The sequence below is a fragment of the Globicephala melas genome, chromosome 4 (assembly GCF_963455315.2).
Source record: "Globicephala melas chromosome 4, mGloMel1.2, whole genome shotgun sequence".
Taxonomy (NCBI): domain Eukaryota; kingdom Metazoa; phylum Chordata; class Mammalia; order Artiodactyla; family Delphinidae; genus Globicephala; species Globicephala melas.
This window is the reverse complement of record NC_083317.1, coordinates 86,974,352-86,993,683: the sequence shown is the minus strand read 5'-3', so window position 1 is coordinate 86,993,683 and position 19,332 is coordinate 86,974,352. Positions and strand designations below refer to the sequence as shown.

The following is a 19,332-nucleotide window of genomic DNA, read 5'->3' as shown; positions in this document are numbered from 1 at the left end:
TCCACAGTCTCTCATGTAAGGAATTTTAAGGAAATGACCTTTCCTCCTACCCTCAGGTTCTGTGTCTTTTCTAAAGTAAAAGAAACATCTCGAAGGAGCTGGGAGGAGCTGGCCCCCACTGGGGAGGCAGGCAGGTTACTGAGTGGCCCTGCTGCTCTGGAATGGATCTCTGTTAGTCCGCTGACGGTCTCCTGTGACTGCCCCAACTGCACCCAGCTTGAGACACTCCATTTTCTTAGATGTTAATTTTCTAATCACGCCTTGTACTCTGGCTGTGCTAACTGCTGTCTGATGATTTCACAGTGGTTGGAAGTGTGCCAGGTGTGACCTGCGAGAAAACCTCTGGTTGAATCTGACCGACGGCTCTGTGCTGTGTGGGAAATGGTTCTTTGACAGCTCCGGGGGCAACGGGCATGCGCTGGAGCATTACAGAGACCTGGGCTACCCTCTAGCTGTGAAACTGGGAACCATCACTCCTGACGGGGCAGGTGAGTGTGCCTTTACCAACTTGGGAACTTACAGTGGCTCCCTCTTAGATTTAACCAGTGCCTTAATCTCTGGGGTTGGAGGGCATAAGCTCTGGACTCAGCCTAGGTTCGAATCCTCATTCTGCCTCTTGTTAGCTGTGAGGGGTGAGTTTTCAGATCCTTCTAAGCCTCAGGTTCCTCATCTTGAGGATAATCACAGTACCTCCCTCATAGGTTTGTTAAGATGCATAAGCATTTAGCCCAGTGCACACCGTAAGGTCATGATAAAAGTTTGCTGCTTTTGTTAGTATCTTTCTGAATATCTCTTGGCTAAGAGGACAGAAGCAGGAACCCGGACTTGTGAAGTGAATGTGCATAATCAAACCCACCATTAGAATAGTAGGGGGAAGGCCTAGAGTTCACTATGGGGATTAGTATCATTTTAGGTACAAATGGATTCATTATGGAGAAGATGGGTTTTAAAGATACTGTGTGTTCAGAACCCCTGACATCAGCAGGCAGTGACGGTGTCCAGTGCAGCAAAGGGTTAGAAGTGGTTCCTGCTTGTACTATCAGCTTCAGAACTGGTCTTCTTCGTGCTCTCACACTGTATGTTAGCTTTTGGCTATGTTTATACAGTTAATTCCTTCTATCATTTGGTGAGGGAAAAGAGAAGTTACATCAGGGTTAATAATGAGAAACTTAAATACTGAGCAGTGGCCATAAGAGCCCATCATCTCAGCATCACTGAAAACACTTAGGAAGCACAGACCTGCACTCACACCCAGGTCAGTTTCTCCATCTGTCCAGGTTTTAATCTTTATTTCTTCTTTACTTTAAGGTAAGATGATTTTTTTAGGAAAAATATAAAGACATTTGGCTTTTCTTCTCGGCTATCTTTCTCTGACTGAATCAGCCAGCCTCAAAGTTATTTAGTGAGGATGTTTTCACTGAATGTGGTACACTCTTTGTCAGCCACGCCCTCTCCATCTAACTGGTTTCATTTATCTGTTTTATAATTGAGGGCTGGCAGTTACGTCATGTCTAGATTCTTTTGATTCACCTTTTGGGTAAACTTCCAAAGTTTAGTGGACTTCTTTTAACTCATTAGAGAAAAGTAGCTGCAAGAGTCTCAGGTGCTGGTGCCAGACATTTTCCCCTCAAATAAATAAACTGCTACACAACCCAGGTTGAGCCTTCCAGGATCTGAAGAGGAAATTCAGGACATGCAGTTGGATTCAGGGTTACAGCAAAGTGCTTACAGGTCTTTGCTCTGTTGAATAACTGCTGTATATGGTAACCATCATTGTTCTTGTAGGGCCTATAGAGAGAAAGAAGAGTTTGTAATGTAGGCATTCTATTGGGTACAATTGCAAGGGGAGGATAATTCAGATGTTTCCACTTTTAGTGCTATCTTATGCAGAGCCTTTTTTTTTTTTTTTTTTTTTGTAGTGCGCGGGCTTCTCACTGTTGTGGCCTCTCCGGTTGCGGAGCACAGGCTCTGGATGCGCAGGCTCAGCGGCCATGGCTCACGGGCCCAGCCGCTCCGCGGCATGTGGGATCTTCCTGGACCGGGGCATGAACCCGTGTCCCCTGCATTGGCAGGCGGACTCTCAACCACTGCGCCACCAGGGAAGCCCCCTTTTTTAAAAATTGGAGTACAGTTGATTTACATACAGTGTTGTGTTAGTTTCAGGTATACAGCAAAATGATTCAGTTATACATATGTATATTCTTTTTCAGATCCTCTTCTATTATAGGTTATTACAAGATATTGAATATAGTTCCCTGTGCTATATAGTAGGTCCTTGTTGTTTATCGATTTTATATATAGTAGTGTGTATCTGTTAATCCCAAGCTTCTAAATTATCCCCCTTCCTATTTTCCCTTTGGTAACCATAAGTTTGTTTTCTATGTCTATGAGTCTGTTTCTGTTTTGTAAATAAGTTCATTTGTACCATCTTTTTAGATTCCTCCTACAAGTGATGTCATATGATATTTGTCTTTCTCTGTCTGACTTACTTCACATAGTATGATAATCTCTAGGTCCATCCATGTTACTGCAAATGGCAATATTTTATTCTTTTTCATGGCTGAGTAATATTATGTAGTGTTTTGATAAGACCAGTTATTAGAAGTCCAGCTCTCAGAACATCCTGTTCAAGACAACAATTATTTGTATATGGGGATTTGATCTAAAATTTTGCTTGAGCTATGTCTTTTTCATCTTTAAGTTCCAAACAAAATCTTATGCATGTAGGCATGGATACTTTGATTAAATGAACCAGCTGGTCTATAAGTACTTAAATAATTATATTCTATTTAAATGTATGCTAGTAGTAAAGGCAAGGATTAATTCTATTCTCTATGCATATATTTTTTAAAAAAATATTTATTTATTTATTTTTGGCTGTGTCGGGTCTTACTTGTGGCATGCGGGATCTTTCATCGTGGTGCGTGGGCTTCTCTCTAGTTGTGGCGCACAGGCTCCAGAGCGCACGGGCTCAGTAGTTCTGGTGCATGGGCTCAGTAGTTGTGGCTCGTGGGCTCAGTAGTTGTGGTGCACAAATTACTCTTCATGTAATTGAGAGTATTTGAATAAATACTCTTTTTTCAACCATAGAAAGCATAAAACATTGGCAAAAGCAATGTAGAATGTGCACCTGTGATGAGGGTTCTTAAACTCGCTTAGCTGAGGCAATGTTCACTTTTTTTTTAATGATTATTTTTTAAAAAATTATTGTTTTTTATTTTTTTGGCTGTGTTGGGTCTTTGTTGCTGTGCATGGGCTTTCTCTAGTTGTGGCGAGTGGGAGCTACTCTTCGTTGCGGTATGCGGCTTCTCATTGTGGTGGCTTCTTTTGTTGCGGAGCATGGGCTCTAGGCTTACGGGCTTCAGTAGTTGCAGTGCATGGGCTCAGTAGTTGTGGCTCATGGGATTAGTTGCTGCACGGCATGTGGGATCTTCCCAGACCAGGACTCGAACCTGTGTCCCCTGCATTGGCAGGTGGATTCTTAACCACTGCTCCACCAGGGAAGCCCATGTTCACTTTTTGACAATAGATCAGGATTTGATTCTGGCTTATCTTGTGCAGAGTTGGTTTTAATGTAAATAATTATTTTCAGTCTAATTATCATTACATATTAGTTTATGGGATGCATCAATTCTATTTTCATTTCTTTTAAATCTGTTTAATAGATTGCTAGTTGTAGCTTATTGTTTATTTAAAAAGCCAAATAAGTTAATGAAAACATGTGTAAAGTTTCTATAAATGTCTGATGATGGGCCTTGTGGATGTTGAGGCCCAGGAGGGTAGGGTGCCCTCTGTGTGGGGGTGGGGTGGCCCTCTCCTGATGACGGTACCACTGGTGAGGGTCCATCTTCCATACTTGCTAGGCTCACTGAGGCTAATTCAACTCACAAGAGACAAAGTGTTCAAGTCGGGGTGTTTAGTATTTAGTTTCTAGTGAGAACCACAACCACCTGTAAGTGGGATGTTTATGTCAACTCGACCAGTATGTTCCCTCCCTGTGGGAAGCTGAATTATATTTAGAATATTGCTTAGTGAACATGGAATCCAAACAGGTTGTGAACTCAGATGTTTAATGGTTGTGTGATCCAGTCGTCCTGGTTTCCTTCTCTCCAGTAAGGACATACCTGCTCAGTGAGAAACTCCTACTCATCTTGAGGTCTCAGCCTAGAATTAGTTCTTCCAGGAAGCCTTGATCCCTCCAGGCTAGGCCATTGTGGTGGCTGGGTAATAAAAGTGGGCCCCATATCGAATTCCACTCTGGGTTCCATGGGTACAGCAGCAAACAAAAAAAGAAACAGATCACCATACAAGCAAACAAAACGCTTTCCTCTGTGGGAGGAGACATTCGTTTGGCAGAGCAAGGTTGAGGTTCTTGGTGGGAAAGGAATGAAGAGGGTTGGAGGCAAGAGAAGGTGTGTTTTTCTTTCATCATAGACATTAGTTTACCTGAGAAGAATCCTCAAAGCCTTGGTGACTACAGGAGAGTCTTCCTGTAATGCCCATGGCAGCAGTGAAATTGCCTATCCCACTGGCCCCTGCACCAGCTCAGCAGCATCTGAAGGTGATTTTTTTTTTTTCTGTTTTCCATCCTTTATTGAAAGGTCCCACATCCTCAGGGACCCCAGGCAAACCAGATGCCAGACAGGTCCCCCCAATATAGCAGGAGGCCTGAAAGGGGAGAGGAATGACTTATGATCCCACCACACCTCCCTGGAAACAGAAACCCACCACAGACGGACAGACAGGGCCAGGATGGGGGAGACCTTACCTCCCTCTAGGTTCTCTGCCCTTTGCCCCCAGTTGAAAAGAAAGTCAAACACCGACTATGAGGCACCCCAGCCCCCCACCCACCCTAGCATAGTTTGTGTCCCCCCCCTCGCCCCCCTCGCAAGGGGCAGCACTGAGGCAGCTTCCCGTCGCTCTCCTTCACTTTGGTTTGCTCCTGGCAGCTCCGTGCCCTCTTCCTTCCTCCCTCAGCCTCCGGCCCAGTTACCCCTACATCTTCGATCACCTACTCGGACCTTCTCTCGGGTCTCTAGGGCCTCCTGCCCCAGGGCTTCTGGGGAAGCAGCATCTCCTCCCAGCGAGGGGCTCCGCCAGGCCCTCTCTGCCCAAGATGCGGGGCTCACACGGCCGCCCCACTCTCCTTGAGGTCAGGGGCTGAGCGCTGCCGTCTCAGCCGCGGGGGGCGTAGTGTATGGGGGGTAGCGGGGCCCTGGGGGCCTCTGGGCTGGGTATGGTTGGGGCTGCTGGGGATAATAGTTGTGCTTTTTGGGCTGGAAGTTCTGGGGTTCGGGCTGTGCAGAACCTCCTCCCCGGGATCGGCCCCCTTTGTCCAGGGAATTCCTGCGGGGACGGTGGGACCTGCGGGGACTTGGGGGCCTGCGGGCAGGGGTGGCCGGAGAGGGGGTGAGCTCCTCGGGGGCGGGGGTGGCGCTGGGGACTCCCCGGCCCCCTCCCCCGGCCAGGACTTGCGGTGCTGGGGGTTGCTCTTGAAGGTGAAAAGCAGCGTGCAGTCATGAGGGGGCACGAAGTGGGCGGGGGGTCTGCGCAGCCCTCCGCCCCGGTCCCCGGAGCCCTGCAGTCCCTGCAGCCGCAGCTGCTCCTGCTTGAGCCAGCGAAGGCGCCCCCGACAGAAGGCGGGGTCCTCCTCCATCAGCCTCGACACCCGCTCCCAGCTCGACAGGGGCGGCGAGGAGGGCCGCGTGGGAGGTGCTCGGTCACTGGGGGCTTCCTGCTCCGCTGCCTCAGACCCTTGGGGCTGGGCTCGCGTGACCTCACCGGCTTCTTCATTCTCATCCTCGTGATCCTGGGTCAGGGGGATGACCCTCTCCACGTGAAGCATGTGGTCCCTCAGGGCCTGCAGCTCGCGGTCCGTGCTGCTGTTCTGCAGCTCCACCTCCTGCAGGATCCCCGCCAGCTTGTCGGTGTGAGCCCGGAGGTCCTCCACCTCTGCGCCACGGGCTCCCTCCTCACTGCTGCCTGAAGGTGATTTTTCTTCTTTGGTCATCTTCACCCCTGACCTGGGTATCAGCTCAAGGATTTGGATCAAGGCATTGACTACTTCATTTTAGTTTTGACCTGGTTTGTGTCCCTCTGTGTGCCTCTGTGCTGCTCCACTGTGGCACTTTTCATGAGATCCTGTTGCTGCGTCTAATGGTGGTCACATGGGACGGCAGGGCCTGAGCGCCACGTTTGTTGTTTACTATTCTGTCTCATCTAGCATAGCCCCTCACACATAGTAGGTGCTCAGTAAATATTTGTGTTGTAAACAGATGGAGGAAGACAGACACACCGATAAAGTTTTCTCCTCTGATTTACCTTTTTTTCTTTTTCTTCTTTTTTTCTATTTTATGGACATCTTTTTCCTCTTACTTGTTTTCCTTTCCTGACCACAGTCTAGGCTCTGTCCGGTCTGGGAGTTATACTGTCTAAGGTGATGGTATATACCTCTGCCCTCATTCATTTTGTGTTTGGGTTTCTAGATTAATTGCTGGAGCATTCTCTTGTTTCTGTTCTTTTCCTGTCTGTGGCAGATGCTCTATAGGCATGCAAATATAAACTCATTGTGGAGAGATGCAGTTTGGGTGAATGGATCATACATACTCTGGAGAGATCCTTTCCTCTCTGACTTGTGACTTGGTGTTTGACCAAGAGTTCTGGGTTTTTTTGTTTTTTCCCATTTGAGCTGTGATGATAGAGCAGTGAAGCCAGCTTCTCTGGTTTCTTTAGTCTTTCTAAACACCAGATCTTGTTGAGGTACATCTCTACCTCTCTCTCCTTCTTCTTTCCTGTGTGGGTATCTGAGGGCAGAATTTGGACTTCTGCCATTTTCTGGGGCTTAGGAAAGAGAGCCCAAAGTCACATGAGGAGACCGTAGCCAAGAAGACACCTGTTGAGGTCCTTTATACTAAACCAGCATTCTTATAAGACTATTTGAAATAATAAAGTTTAAACTTGTGAGGACAGGGACCCTGCTTGTCTTATTTAATATTAAATCCTCAGTATCTGTATATATTTGGTGTTCAGTAAATATTTGTTGAATACAATGAATGAATCAATAAATGAGTGAATGAATGAGTGAGTAAATCCCTGTGGGTGAACAAGGATGACCAGTGGTACGCTAGTCCTAATAGTATACCACCATATAGAAACATTTTAATCTTTGGCAATTACTTATAAAACATTCTTTTCAATCAAAATATAATATATTTGGGAAAAAAAGAAAAGGAAAAAACCAAGAAGAAACCTTCCCATTCAGAGAAAAGAAATTATTACCATTTTTATGTAAATTCCTTACAGATTCTCAGTCTTAGTCTCCATCTCTATTCTCTAACCTTTTCCTTACTTTTGGAACTTAATGTACATACTGTTTTCTAACATGCTTATCACATCAATGAGGTTATTCATGCTGTAAACCTTTTCTTTTATCTTTTCCCTTCTGCGGGTCTCTCCATGCTCTCCATGGCTTAATTTGTCATTTAACTTGAAATGAAACAATGACTGGTTTCCTTCTAAAGTAAACGTAGTTACTCATGAAACTGCTTGGACTATTCCTAGGAGGATCTTTCTGTGAGCTTCCTAACTGTGTGTCTTGGCTCCAAGCTTTTAAGTCGAGGAAGGGGTCAGCAGGGTAATACTTGTCAGGCAATGCTTATTTGCTACAGTAGTTTCTGAGCTAGGACTTGACTTTGCTAAGCAGAAGTTGGAAATAAAGTGAATTTCCCAATGAAAAATGTGTAAGGATTTGCAGCTCCTGAGTCTATTTCAAATTTTTTTTCTATGACTACATGTCATTTTAAAATTCTTCATGATTGCCAAGTTTAAGGATCACAGTTCATTTTTAGATTTCTTGTGTGTTACTCACTAAACTGTTTTTGTTATTGGGGTAAGAAGTAACTGTTGTGTCTGACCAAATCATATCATATTTTTGGAGCAGTTAATGACTGGAGATAGGAAATGTTAATTTCTCACTAATTTCTCACTAGGCTGGAGCCTAATGGCTTAAGAACCATAGAGTTCTATGTGATTTTCACTTATTTTGAAATCCTAGACCCATGCCAATGGTGCATTTCTAGCAATCTTATTTTCTCTTGGAGCTCTGATAATTAGAGGCTTAGGGGCTTAGAGGCTTAAAGTCTTAAGTCTTCAAAACTATCTCACTAGTTAATAATAACCAAAGATAAGTGCCTGGGGAGTGTCATTTTCACCCTCCAGCCAATATTTGAGTGGTATTTTGGTGTCATGTGTCATAGATTAAAAATATCGTTGATGTATTTGTTTTAAGCTATTAGTTCAAAGATTTTTTTTTTTGTATTTAAACTTTTTGGAAATTTTTTCTTAATTGGGCTGGGGATTTTGTCTTTTGTTTTTGCTTTTGAGAGCACTGAATTATATTTTAAAAAGGAATATAGATGAAGGCTGCTATTCACAAGTTAAAATGGGCCCCTAAGGGAAGAGGGATAGAAGAGAAAGCTATACAATGTTTAATCTATTAATAATAGAAGGAGTGGCTTTTTTGGGGTGGCAGTGAGTCTCTGTGTATCTGGGTATGGGTCAGAAGGTCACCATAGTTTTTATATATATTACTTTTTGTTCTACTCCTGGTATTGTTCCAAAGAGCAAGAAACTCCTTGAACAGTCTATCTTTTACTGTCCTAAAGAATAATATCTTTATATCTATTTTCAGATTTTGTTTTTCAAATTTAGAAGTGAAGAAATTGTGGTTTTTGCCTCTCCATTCCTGTTAAGGGCCTAGGATGGTGCTTCACTGAGCCTCTTGGTCTCCTGAGAGATCTGAGGAAATAGTCTAGAGCAGAGGGAAAAGGACTGGGCCGGGAGTCAGAATACCTGGGTTCTGGGCCACGTGTGGGGTTTGAGGCAAATGATTTAACTTTTCTAACCCTCGTTTCCTTACATGCAAAATGGGCCTGAAAATGTTTCCCTCTACTGCATTGCACTGCCCTATGACGACAGATAAGGCGGCAGTTTGGATAGCTTTTGAGAACGCTAGGCAGTGCTTCTCAGACTTTGCTGTGCACGTGGAGATCTTGTTAAAATGCAGATTCTCATTCAGTAGGTTTGGGGTTGGGCCCGCGATTCTGCATTTCTCACAAGCTCCCAGGTAATGCTGATGCTTTGAATCGTACCACAAGAAGCCAGGTGTGGTCTAAAGCCTTATGTTGTCAGGGGGGATATTGAGGGTTCTGAGGAGAGAACCCTCCCCTGCCACCCCCAGACACACAGCTTCCCAACGCCGCTGTGCCGTGAGTGGGTTACGGACGAGGCCAACATGCTGATCCCTCAGGTCCTGGGGCGGGTGGAGCCTCCTGAGTGACCCCACTGTGCCAAATGCATCGTCTTCTTCTGTGTGCCGTAGGGTAGACGCATTTGGGAAGCACAGCAGTCTTCACAGATCCCTCACCAGCTCTGTGGGGTGTGGACACTGAAGTAGGGAAGAGGGGATGAGGGGGCAGGCGGAGGTGGAGGGTCGTGAGGTGGTAGGTCTGGGACTACCAGAGAGACTATAGAGGGTTCCACAGGCAGAATTTTGTTTTGTCCTGGACCTCACACTGCGGTCCAGCCATTCGGCAGCCCCGAGGGCCTGTGTGTTCTCTGTTCCTCACAGGTTCTCCCTGCGTGGGCAGACGGTGTGGCTGTTTCCTCCATCACTCTTCCCTCCTCCCGAACTTATATCTATGCCACTGGGGTTCGGATTAGAACAATCAGTGTTAGGCATTTGTATTTGTCTAATTTTAAATTATTTTAACTTTAGACACTGTTCTTTTTTCTTGTTTCAGAAACCTTTTTAAAATTACTTTCTGAAATGTCAAAAGAATTGATATTATGGGTATATTTACAAAAATACCTACTTATTATGCTTATTTTTTATCATCTGTCTTCCCCCCCAGTTGAAACTCACAAGAGATTTTTGTTTTGTTCATTGCTATATCCCAAGCCCAGGGCATAGTAGGAGCTCGTAGGAGCTCGGTAAATATGTGTTGATTATTGAATGACTTGATTACAAATCTCAGTGCTTATTTTCTCTTCACCTTCTAGATGTTTATTCTTTCCAAGAAGAGGAACCTGTTTTGGATCCTCATTTGGCCAAGCACTTAGCGCATTTTGGAATTGATATGCTTCATATGCATGGGGTAAGAAAGGTCTCCTTTTGTGTCTATTCCCACTTTGCGGGGAAACTGTTTGGTTTATTTATATAATTCCTATCACACAAATCTTCATTTTATAGGTTTTAATGTTTGCATTTACTTCTTGAACTTAATTAGTATTTTCTTTTGGTTGTCAGCTTAGATTTTTAATTTTTATTTTATAGTAAAAATGGCACCTCATCCAGTACCATTTTGTTTTAGTTGGAGTTTACTTGCAAAATTTCTGTCTCCTTTGATGGAGAGTTGCGTGAATCACTCTTTGTTCACTAAAGGGAGAAGGCACGGGGAGATGACCTTTAAAATAATCTGTGACCAACATCACTTTAATTGATTACAGGAAGGGAAGCAGAGCTCATGGGGCAGGGGTGGAAAGAATAAGCCAACAGATTGTTGATGGAAATGGTTTGCCTCATTTCATATTGTGTTTTCAGGCTGGTATCATGACTGTAATATTTGTCCCTATGAGGAGCTGGTTAACTGTGCGTGTTTTGCTTTAGCCCATGTCATCTCCCTCTCCTCATGTTCTCTCTAACTCCTCTTTCTCACTCACGTCACTTTTTTTTTTTTTTTGCGGTACGCAGGCCTCTCACGGTTGTGGCCTCTCCTGTTGCGGAGCACAGGCTCCGGACGCGCAGGCTCAGCGGCCATGGCTCACGGGCCCAGCCGCTCCGTGGCACGTGGGGTCCTCCCGGACCAGGGCATGAACCCGCGTCCCCTGCATCGACAGGCGGACTTTCAACCACTGCGCCACCAGGGAAGCCCACTCATGTCACTTTTTAATTTGTTTTCTGTGCTCTTCTTTAAACCTCCCTCCCATGTCGAGCTTCTCCCGAACCCCATGGTTTTATTCCACTTTCTTCTCCAACTGCCTTGCTTTTTGTTTGCTGTGTTGCATTGTATCTGCCCTTGAGATTATTCTACTTGCTTCTTTTTTTTGATTCCTATTTGTCTTCTTCCTCCTCCTATCTCCTTTCCTCCCAGTCTCTGTCTCTTTTATTTTAAAATCTTTTAAATGGGGGTTTTTCTTAAATTGTGGAGAGATACACCTAATGTAAAATTTACTGTTTTAACCATTTTTTAAGTGTACAATTCTGTGGCATTAAGTTCATTTGTCTTGTGCAACCATCACCATGTTAGTCTTTTTTAATGAGGTTGTTTATTTCTCTGTTTAACTGGGGAAGAGAGGCAGAAACATCTATTGCTGTTAGAAATAATTGGTGGGACATGATGTTTGAATGATAATCATTGTTAAAGTTGTATTTCTTCAATGACGTTGCCCCAGACGGAGAACGGGCTCCAGGACAATGATAGCAAGCCGCGGATCAGCGAGTGGGAGGTGATCCAGGAGACGGGGACGAAGCTGAAGCCCATGTATGGCCCCGGATACACGGGTCTCAAGAACCTGGGCAACAGTTGCTATCTCAGTTCTGTGATGCAGGCCATCTTCAGCATCCCGGAATTCCAGAGAGCGTAAGTGTCCCGTATAGACCAGGGTGCACAGCCTGCCCTGCATCCCCTCCGCGTCCAGTCAGGCAGTGTGTGCTGAGGAAGCCCTTTACCATCTGTGCTGTGACTTCCTGCATGAAGCTGGGTGAGAACACTTGTCAAGTGTTATGGGGATCAGGTGAGATAAGAAGAGCTTTGTAAACTGAAAAACCACCTACAGGGATTTGTCGTATTAATAATGGCTTCCAGTTTTAGACCAATACCCTCTATGCCAAGAAAGTAATAATCATTAAGCTTCACAGCAAAACTGCCACATCTCTTCCTATAGATGCGCTAGGAGAGGTTCAGTGATCTGGTTTCAGTGGTGAGTGAGTGGAGCTTCTAAGAGGATTTAAGCTTTTCTTTTTTTGCTACTCAACATGTGGTTCATAGATGGTGCTGGTCCTTGGACTGCTGCATGTGGATCCGAAATGAGACAGGTATGGAAGTTGAGAGTGAGCATTCAGAAATTGTGGTAGGCCTTTGACGTTGCCGTCTTTTATAAGTGGCATTTCATTTTTTCAGTACAGTTGACCCTTGAACAACATGGGTGTGAACTGCACGGGTCCACTTATATGTGGATTTTTTCAATAAATACGTACTACCGTACTACAGGATCTGCGGTTGGTTGAAACCATTAAGGAGGAACTGAGAATCCAAAGGGCTGACTGTAAAGTTATGCACGGAATTCCGATTGTGCCGAGGGTTGGTGCCCCTGATTCCCGTGTTGTTCAGGGGTCAACTGTAATTTATTTTTATTGTATTTTTAAAGGTATCATCTATATGAGTTGAAATCAACAAACTAGCTGGCCCTTCACCACAAGTAATTGGGAGGCACTGTTTTAGGGTGCTTCCCAACTGTACATGTTCAGGCTGCCTGCTTCCTCCCTTGCTGAGGGGCAGAGGGGCTGTGTCTCTGGCCCTTTTCTCTTTCGACTGTGCTTAGGACAGGGAGCCACCGAGACTGGTAGCTGCAGCTCATGGGCAGCCACTGCCTCAGTTTAGGAAATAATCTCTAGTGTTTCCCAGAGCAGGTAGGATTCGACCTTGGTTCAAGTATGGAAGAGGACACACATGTGCTAAGACAGAATGACGGGCAGATAGCATGCTAGGGACAGCACAGGGCAATTTTTAACCCACGTGGAGTTGAATGCTAATGATTTTAAAGGCAGTTAATAAAAGTATATCAGATGTCCTTTTCTTTCCTCTCTTGGTATTTGAAGTCTTACCTCTTCATACTGTTCCTGGCTTTGGAAATTTATGGTCAGTTTTCCATGTCAGGTTTTAATTTTTTCCATCCAGCCAATAAAGAGCGGGTTCTGCTGTGCTCAGCAGTGTGCTGGGTATGCGGGGTTCAGTGGTAAACAAAAGGACCTGGTGCCCAGCCCCAGTTGGGGAAACAGACATTAAATAAATGTAGACTGTCCCCAACTTGTGATGATTCGACTTAAGATCTTTTGACTTCAAGATGGTGCAAAAGTGATATGTGTTCAGTAGAAACTGTACTTCGAATTTTGAATTTTGCTCTTTTTCTGGGCTAGTGACAGGAGGTACATACCCTCCTGTGACGCTGGGCAGGGCAGCAGCCATAGCTCCCAGGCGGGCACGCGACCCTGAGGGTAAACAACTGATATGCCTACAACCATTCTGTACCCAGAGAGCCTTTCTGTTTTTCACTTTCAGTACAGTATTCAATAAACTAGATTGGATAGTCAACACTTTATTATCGAATAGACTTTGTGCTACATGATTTTGCCCAACTGTAGGCTAATGTAAGTGTTCTGAGCATGGTTAAGGTGGGCTAGACTAAGCTTCAATGTTTGATAGGTTAGGTATTGTAAATGCATTTTCAATGGACGATATCATCAACTTATGATGGGTTTATTGGGCTGTAACCCCATCCTTTGCTGAAGAGTATCTGTAATCATAAGAACAACTGCATGGTTAAAAATATGGTAAATTCCATGAAGGAAAAGGGAAGGAGGTGGTCAGGGAGGATCTCTTTGAAGAAGGGACACACAAAGGGATACTCACCTTGACTGATGTGCAGGGGGAGTGTAGACAGGGTTTTGGAGAAAAGGAGGAGCAAGTTTGAAGCTCTGAGATGCGAAAACCTTTTCAGAGATACGCATCATGCATTGTATTATTTTTATAAATTCTTACCCATGTCTCATACCTGTTTTATCATTTGATTTGGAAACAGTGTAGCTTCATCTTATCTGTCTCATGCTCCAAGATTTTTTTTTTTAACTATTGAGGGAAAGTCCTTATTGTAGGTGTTGTATAATTATTATTTCTTTTAAACTAGAATGGAAGACACATATTCTTTTGTTACAAAGCTCAACAACACTTTTAGTGCTTTACAGCCTACAGTTTTTGAAAATATTTTCTACACTTCAAAGTTTGATGAACAATTAACTTTCTGAATTTTTTCTTCAGTGAAAAAATGTACCTCAGGGCTTCCCAGGTGGTGCAGTGGTTGAGAGTCCGCCTGCCGATGAAGGGGACAGGGGTTCGTGCCCCGGGAAGATCCCACATGCCGCGGAGCGGCTGGGCCCGTGAGCCATGGCCACTGAGCCTGTGCGTCCAGAGCCTGTGCTCCACAATGGGAGAGGCCACAACAGTGAGAGGCCCGCGTACTGAAAAAAAAAAAAAAAAAAAAAAAATACCTCATGTCTATAATTTGGAATTAAGATTTGAATCTCTCACCTGGTCTCGTTTCAAGGGTTGTAGAATTTTGTAGTATCTAACATTTTGTATTCTATTTCCTAAACATTTACTGTATATATTAGAACATGAGCAACTTATTTTTCATACTTGTCCTCGGTCTTTTGGTTCTTTTACCGAATATCACTGGGTTGAAGTACTTGCTCTTCAAACTACTTTTTCCCCAGTGGGACTAACTCAGTGGAGTTACGTCCAGGACTGGTATCTCCATTTTGTAAGTAGAAAGAGTGACTCACAGAGAGATTAAATGACTTATGCACAACCACGGTGTAATTCGGGAACATCAGCTGGACCTTGATACCCTGCCTGCCACTTGAACCCAGTTTACATTTCAAAATAATTCCGATGAGGAGCAAATCTAAATAAACTGGTGTACAAATTGAATGACAACAAAGATGGATTGTCAGGTAGCAAAACTGTTTTTTGCTTTGAAAACCACTAGATTACAAATTGAAGATATAAGTATTGATACTTTAAAAATTATCCAGCATTACTGCTGCCTTTTAAAAACTTTTGAAATTTTAAAATTTTATTTATTTATTTTTAAATTTTGGTTGCGTTGGGTCTTCGTTGCTGCGTGTGGGCCTTCTCTAGTTGCAGCGAACGGCGGCTACTCTTTGTTGGCGGTGCATAAGCTTCTCATTGTGGTGGCTTCTCTTGTTGCAGAGCATGGGCTCTAGGCACGCGGGCTTCAGTAGTTGTGGCTCGCGGGCTCTAGAGCGCAGGCTTAGTAGTTGTGGCACACGGGCTTAGTTGCTCCGCGGCATGTAGGATCTTCCCGGACCAGGGCTTGAACCCCTGTCCCCTGCATTGGCAGGTGGATTCTTAATTACTGCAGGGAAACCCCTACTGCTGCCTTTTAATTTAATTTTGTTGTAATAGAAGATATTCCTCATTGATTAGAAAAGGAATATAAATTACCAGCAAAATGGACTTTTCTGACATCAAATATTTATTACCCCCTTAAACGTTATTCTTCTCCATCAACCTTGCCGGAAAGCATAAGGTTTTCACTAATGTTCATCTTACCAGTGGATTTTTTTTAGTCTTGTCAGGTTTTGAGATATGATAAAGACTGGATTGTGAGAGAGCTAATGTTTATAATGTTTATCGTGTTGTATATTAATTAAGAATTCTTCAGTGCAACCTCTGACTCTGAATATAGTTTGGTTTATCTATTATTTGGCTTTTGGTCCATTGAAAATTTCTAAATGGAATTGTTGTTCTAGTGATACAACCAAAAGCCATTTGAATGGGACTATTCCAGAGACGTGTGCTCTGTTAATTTTTATGTTGGTACATAACCTTGGATACAAATTCCGAGTTTGTAATCAGCAGGTGCCTAGAAGTTTCTAGTATTTCAGGGACCTAATTAGAGGTCATTACTAACTGTAGTGTATCATGGTTCTCTGCCAAGACTTTACTGCAGTAATGCCTGTTCTGTTGGGTCATTCGGTAGTCAGTTATGAAAATTGGTTGTGTGATTAAATGATATGAATATATTCATTCAACACATATTTATCAAGTGCCTTTTACATGTTAGATGCTGTTCTAGTGCTGGAGATGCAGTCATTTAAAGTCTCTGCCTTCATGGAGATTATATTCTAGTATGTGATCTCTAGAAAGATAATAAACAAGAACATAAATAAATTGTATAGTTGCAAATAGTGATTCATGCCAAGAAGAAAGTTAGCCAGGCTCAGGTGATATGGAACATGAAAGGGAGCAAGGATCTGTAGAGAGAGCGTTCCAGGAAAGAGACAGCAGGATGGCATGACCCTGAAGCAGGAGCGAGCTTGGTGTGCCCTGGGCAGCAAGAAGGGGAAATGACCGGGGCGTTGTGGTCTGGGAGAGAGGGGTGGGAATGAGGTCAGAGAAGCAGGCAAGGCAGGGTGCAGGAAGGGACAGGGAGAGGGATCTGCTTCTGGTTGCCTCTTCCTAGAGCTGTCAGGCTCAGAGAGTCCAAGCCTCAAGAGGGAAAGGTGAACAGCACAAAGCAGGGGGTGTGAAATAGGAAATGAACTTAAGAAGTGAAAGAAATGATTGTGTGTTGACATATATACGGAATCTAAAAAAAAAAATGGTTCTGAAGAACCTAGGGGCAGGACAGGAATAAAGACGCAGCAGACATAGAGAATGGACCTGAGGACACAGGGAGGGGGAAGGGTAAGCTGGGACAAAGTGAGAGAGTGGCATGGACATATATACACTACCAAACGTAAAATAGATAGCTCGTGGGAAGCTGCCGCATGGCACAGGGAGATCAGCTCGGTGCTCTGTGACCACCTAGAGGGGTGGGATAGGAAGGGTGGGAGGGAGACGGAAGAGGGAGGGGATATGGGGATATACGTATACGTATAGCTGATTCATTACGTTATAAAGCAATTATATTCCAATAAAGATGTTAAAAAAATTAAAACTAAAATAATTCCCAATCTATGTATAATTATTTAAATGTAATGAATTCACTTATATGCTTTCTCTTGAAAAACATGCTTGTTCAATGAAAAAGATATTAGTTTATTCATCTACTTAATTTTGAAGATTGCTCTGTAGACAGACTGACAGATATGTACTCCTGGAAACAACTAATACAGGAAAATATATTTTTGACACGTTTGGAGGAAAATTTTAAAAAAAAGAAATGATTGTGTGTTGAGATGAGAGGTGGATGGTTACAGTTAGACTGCTCTGTCAGGTAAACGGGTCAGAAGGAGGGCCTGTGGGCTGCACAAGGGACTGTGGATGGGGCAGGTACATCTGGCAGCGTGGTTCAGGGCACAGCTTGGGCGCCAGGCTGCCTGGGTCTACTCTGGGCTTCATCACTCCCTCTTGGGTGATTTTGGAAGGTACCTAATGCATTTGCACCCTGATTTCTCATCTCTCAAAATGAGGTAACGACAATAATCCCTTCCTCATATGGTTGTAATGACGTCTTAATCAGGCAGTTTAGGAAACGCTTCAGAAACGGTAGTTGTTACTGCTGTCATTATTCATTTTGACGCCACCAGAACAATTCCTAACCTTACCTTTCGTTTTGGGGAAGGTAGTTGAGATGGCGTAAGCCAGTGGTCCTTGACTCTGACTACATGTTAGAGTCACTTGGGGAACTTGTAAAAGATTCCAAATCCCAGGCCTCAGCCTCAGGCAGTGAAATCAGAACATCTGGGGGTGGCTCTGGCTTTCGTATTTTTTCTAGAAACTCTTTAGGGGATTCTAACTCGTACCTGGGGTTGAGACCCATTGATAGAAGCATAAACCTTTTAGGGAGACCCATGAATATGACTGCAGAGGTAGGAGCTCAGGAAAAAATTCTCTTCAGGTGGGTGATGTAGTGTTGACAGAAAGGCAAGAAGGTCTTAGCTAGGATGATAGCTTATTTGGGTTCTGTTCATCTCTCAGTTCCTATGTTTTGACCATTGCTTTTCATTTTCTAGGTATGTAGGAAATCTTCCAAGAATATTTGACTACTCTCCTTTAGATCCAACACAAGATTTCAACACACAGATGTAAGTGCCCTGTTGTAATTTTTAAGTATCTGATATAGTGTTCATAGTGGTTTTCTCTGGGTTGCAGAATTAAAGGCAATTCTCTTCTTTATTGTCTGTATTTTTTAAAGTATTCTGAAATAACCATGTGTTGCTTTTGTATAAAGAAAAAAATCAGTAAAATTGTAAAGTACTGAGAAAAGTTGAAAATGGAATCAGTATGAAGCAGAATCAAACAGTTAAGTTATTTGTGAGTAATTGAGATAGTGTTCCACCTAAAAGCAGGTGTACTTATTGAAATTTGTAGGTAATTTTAATATCTCTGAGGGGAAACAGCAATAACCTTTTTGTCTGTTTCTCCCTCCTGTCCAGGACTAAGTTAGGACATGGCCTTCTCTCAGGCCAGTATTCAAAACCTCCGATGAAATCCGAGCTCATTGAACAGGTGATGAAGGAGGAGCCCAAGGTATGTGTCTGGGTGTTTGCCACACTGAAATGCTGGAAAGAGGAACCTTCTCAGCAAGAGCATGGATTTCCTATGATTTGGCTAATGGTGGCCATCAATTTAGCAAACTGTCAAAATAGCTCTTTCATTTTAGGGTCTAGGGTGTCTGTCTGCTCTTAAAAATCGTGGTAAGGAATAGCCAGGGTTGGGGTTTCTAGTGGCATTTGCTTCATGGATTATATGTGATTGCCATCATTAATGGTCTTTAGAAATAATATTATTCATAAAGTAGTGCTGGAATGGAAGGAATAAACGTATAAAAATATAAACATTTTCCCCTTGGTAACCCAGTCTTGGCCCTTGTAGTGTTTGTGTTCTCCTAAGCCTCAACTCTGCTAGGGTTTCTCAAGAGGCTGGTTGTTAAAAAAAACAACACACATATTCCTATCCCGCCCCTAGAGCTGAGGATTCTGAATTTCTGGGGAGGGCTGGGCAGTCCTCATTTTAACTAAGCTGCCAGGGAGTTTGTAAGCACACTCCAGTATAGGAAACTCAGTTGGCCATTCAGTCACTATTACTTGACTCATTGAAAGATGTGTTTCATCTCCTAATAGCCAGACCCCCATTTCCATGTGCCTGCAGGTTGGGCCACTGACCCCTCCCTGGGCTGCTCTGTTAACGCAACTCCAGATGGCGCCACTTGCAGCCTGGCCTCTTGGAGTGGTGCCCTTGGAGTTGTGCAGTGCGCAGCTTACACAGCTGTATTTGGCGGTCTTGGCTCCCCCAGCTGCAGTCATCCTGGGTGGAATGCAGGCCTCGCTTCCCCAACCCCTGCTCTGCCTCCAGGGTACCTTGTCTTGACTTAGTGGGCAAGTTCTTTCAGTTCTGTGTCTCAAGTGTGTGACCTCAGTGCTCCCAGCTTAAGTCAGTCATCCTTGACTAATGCCTGCAGACTGAGAGCAAGAATCGAAAGGGAATAAGTTCTTTTTCATCAGGAAGCTAATTAGTTGGGGAAATG

General features: G+C 43.9%; 1 protein-coding gene across 2 annotated transcripts in view; it reads left to right on the top strand.

Moving 5' to 3' along the window:
- USP13 (ubiquitin specific peptidase 13) overlaps nt 1-19,332 on the top strand; it is a 121,905-nt gene that overhangs the window by 46,501 nt on the left and 56,072 nt on the right. For both annotated transcript variants that reach the window (XM_030862988.2, XM_030862995.3), the window contains 5 exons: nt 304-488; nt 10,060-10,154; nt 11,452-11,639; nt 17,819-17,890; nt 18,242-18,335. In XM_030862988.2, the coding sequence (XP_030718848.1) occupies nt 304-488; nt 10,060-10,154; nt 11,452-11,639; nt 17,819-17,890; nt 18,242-18,335 (634 nt within the window). The remainder of the gene's footprint in view (nt 1-303; nt 489-10,059; nt 10,155-11,451; nt 11,640-17,818; nt 17,891-18,241; nt 18,336-19,332) is intronic.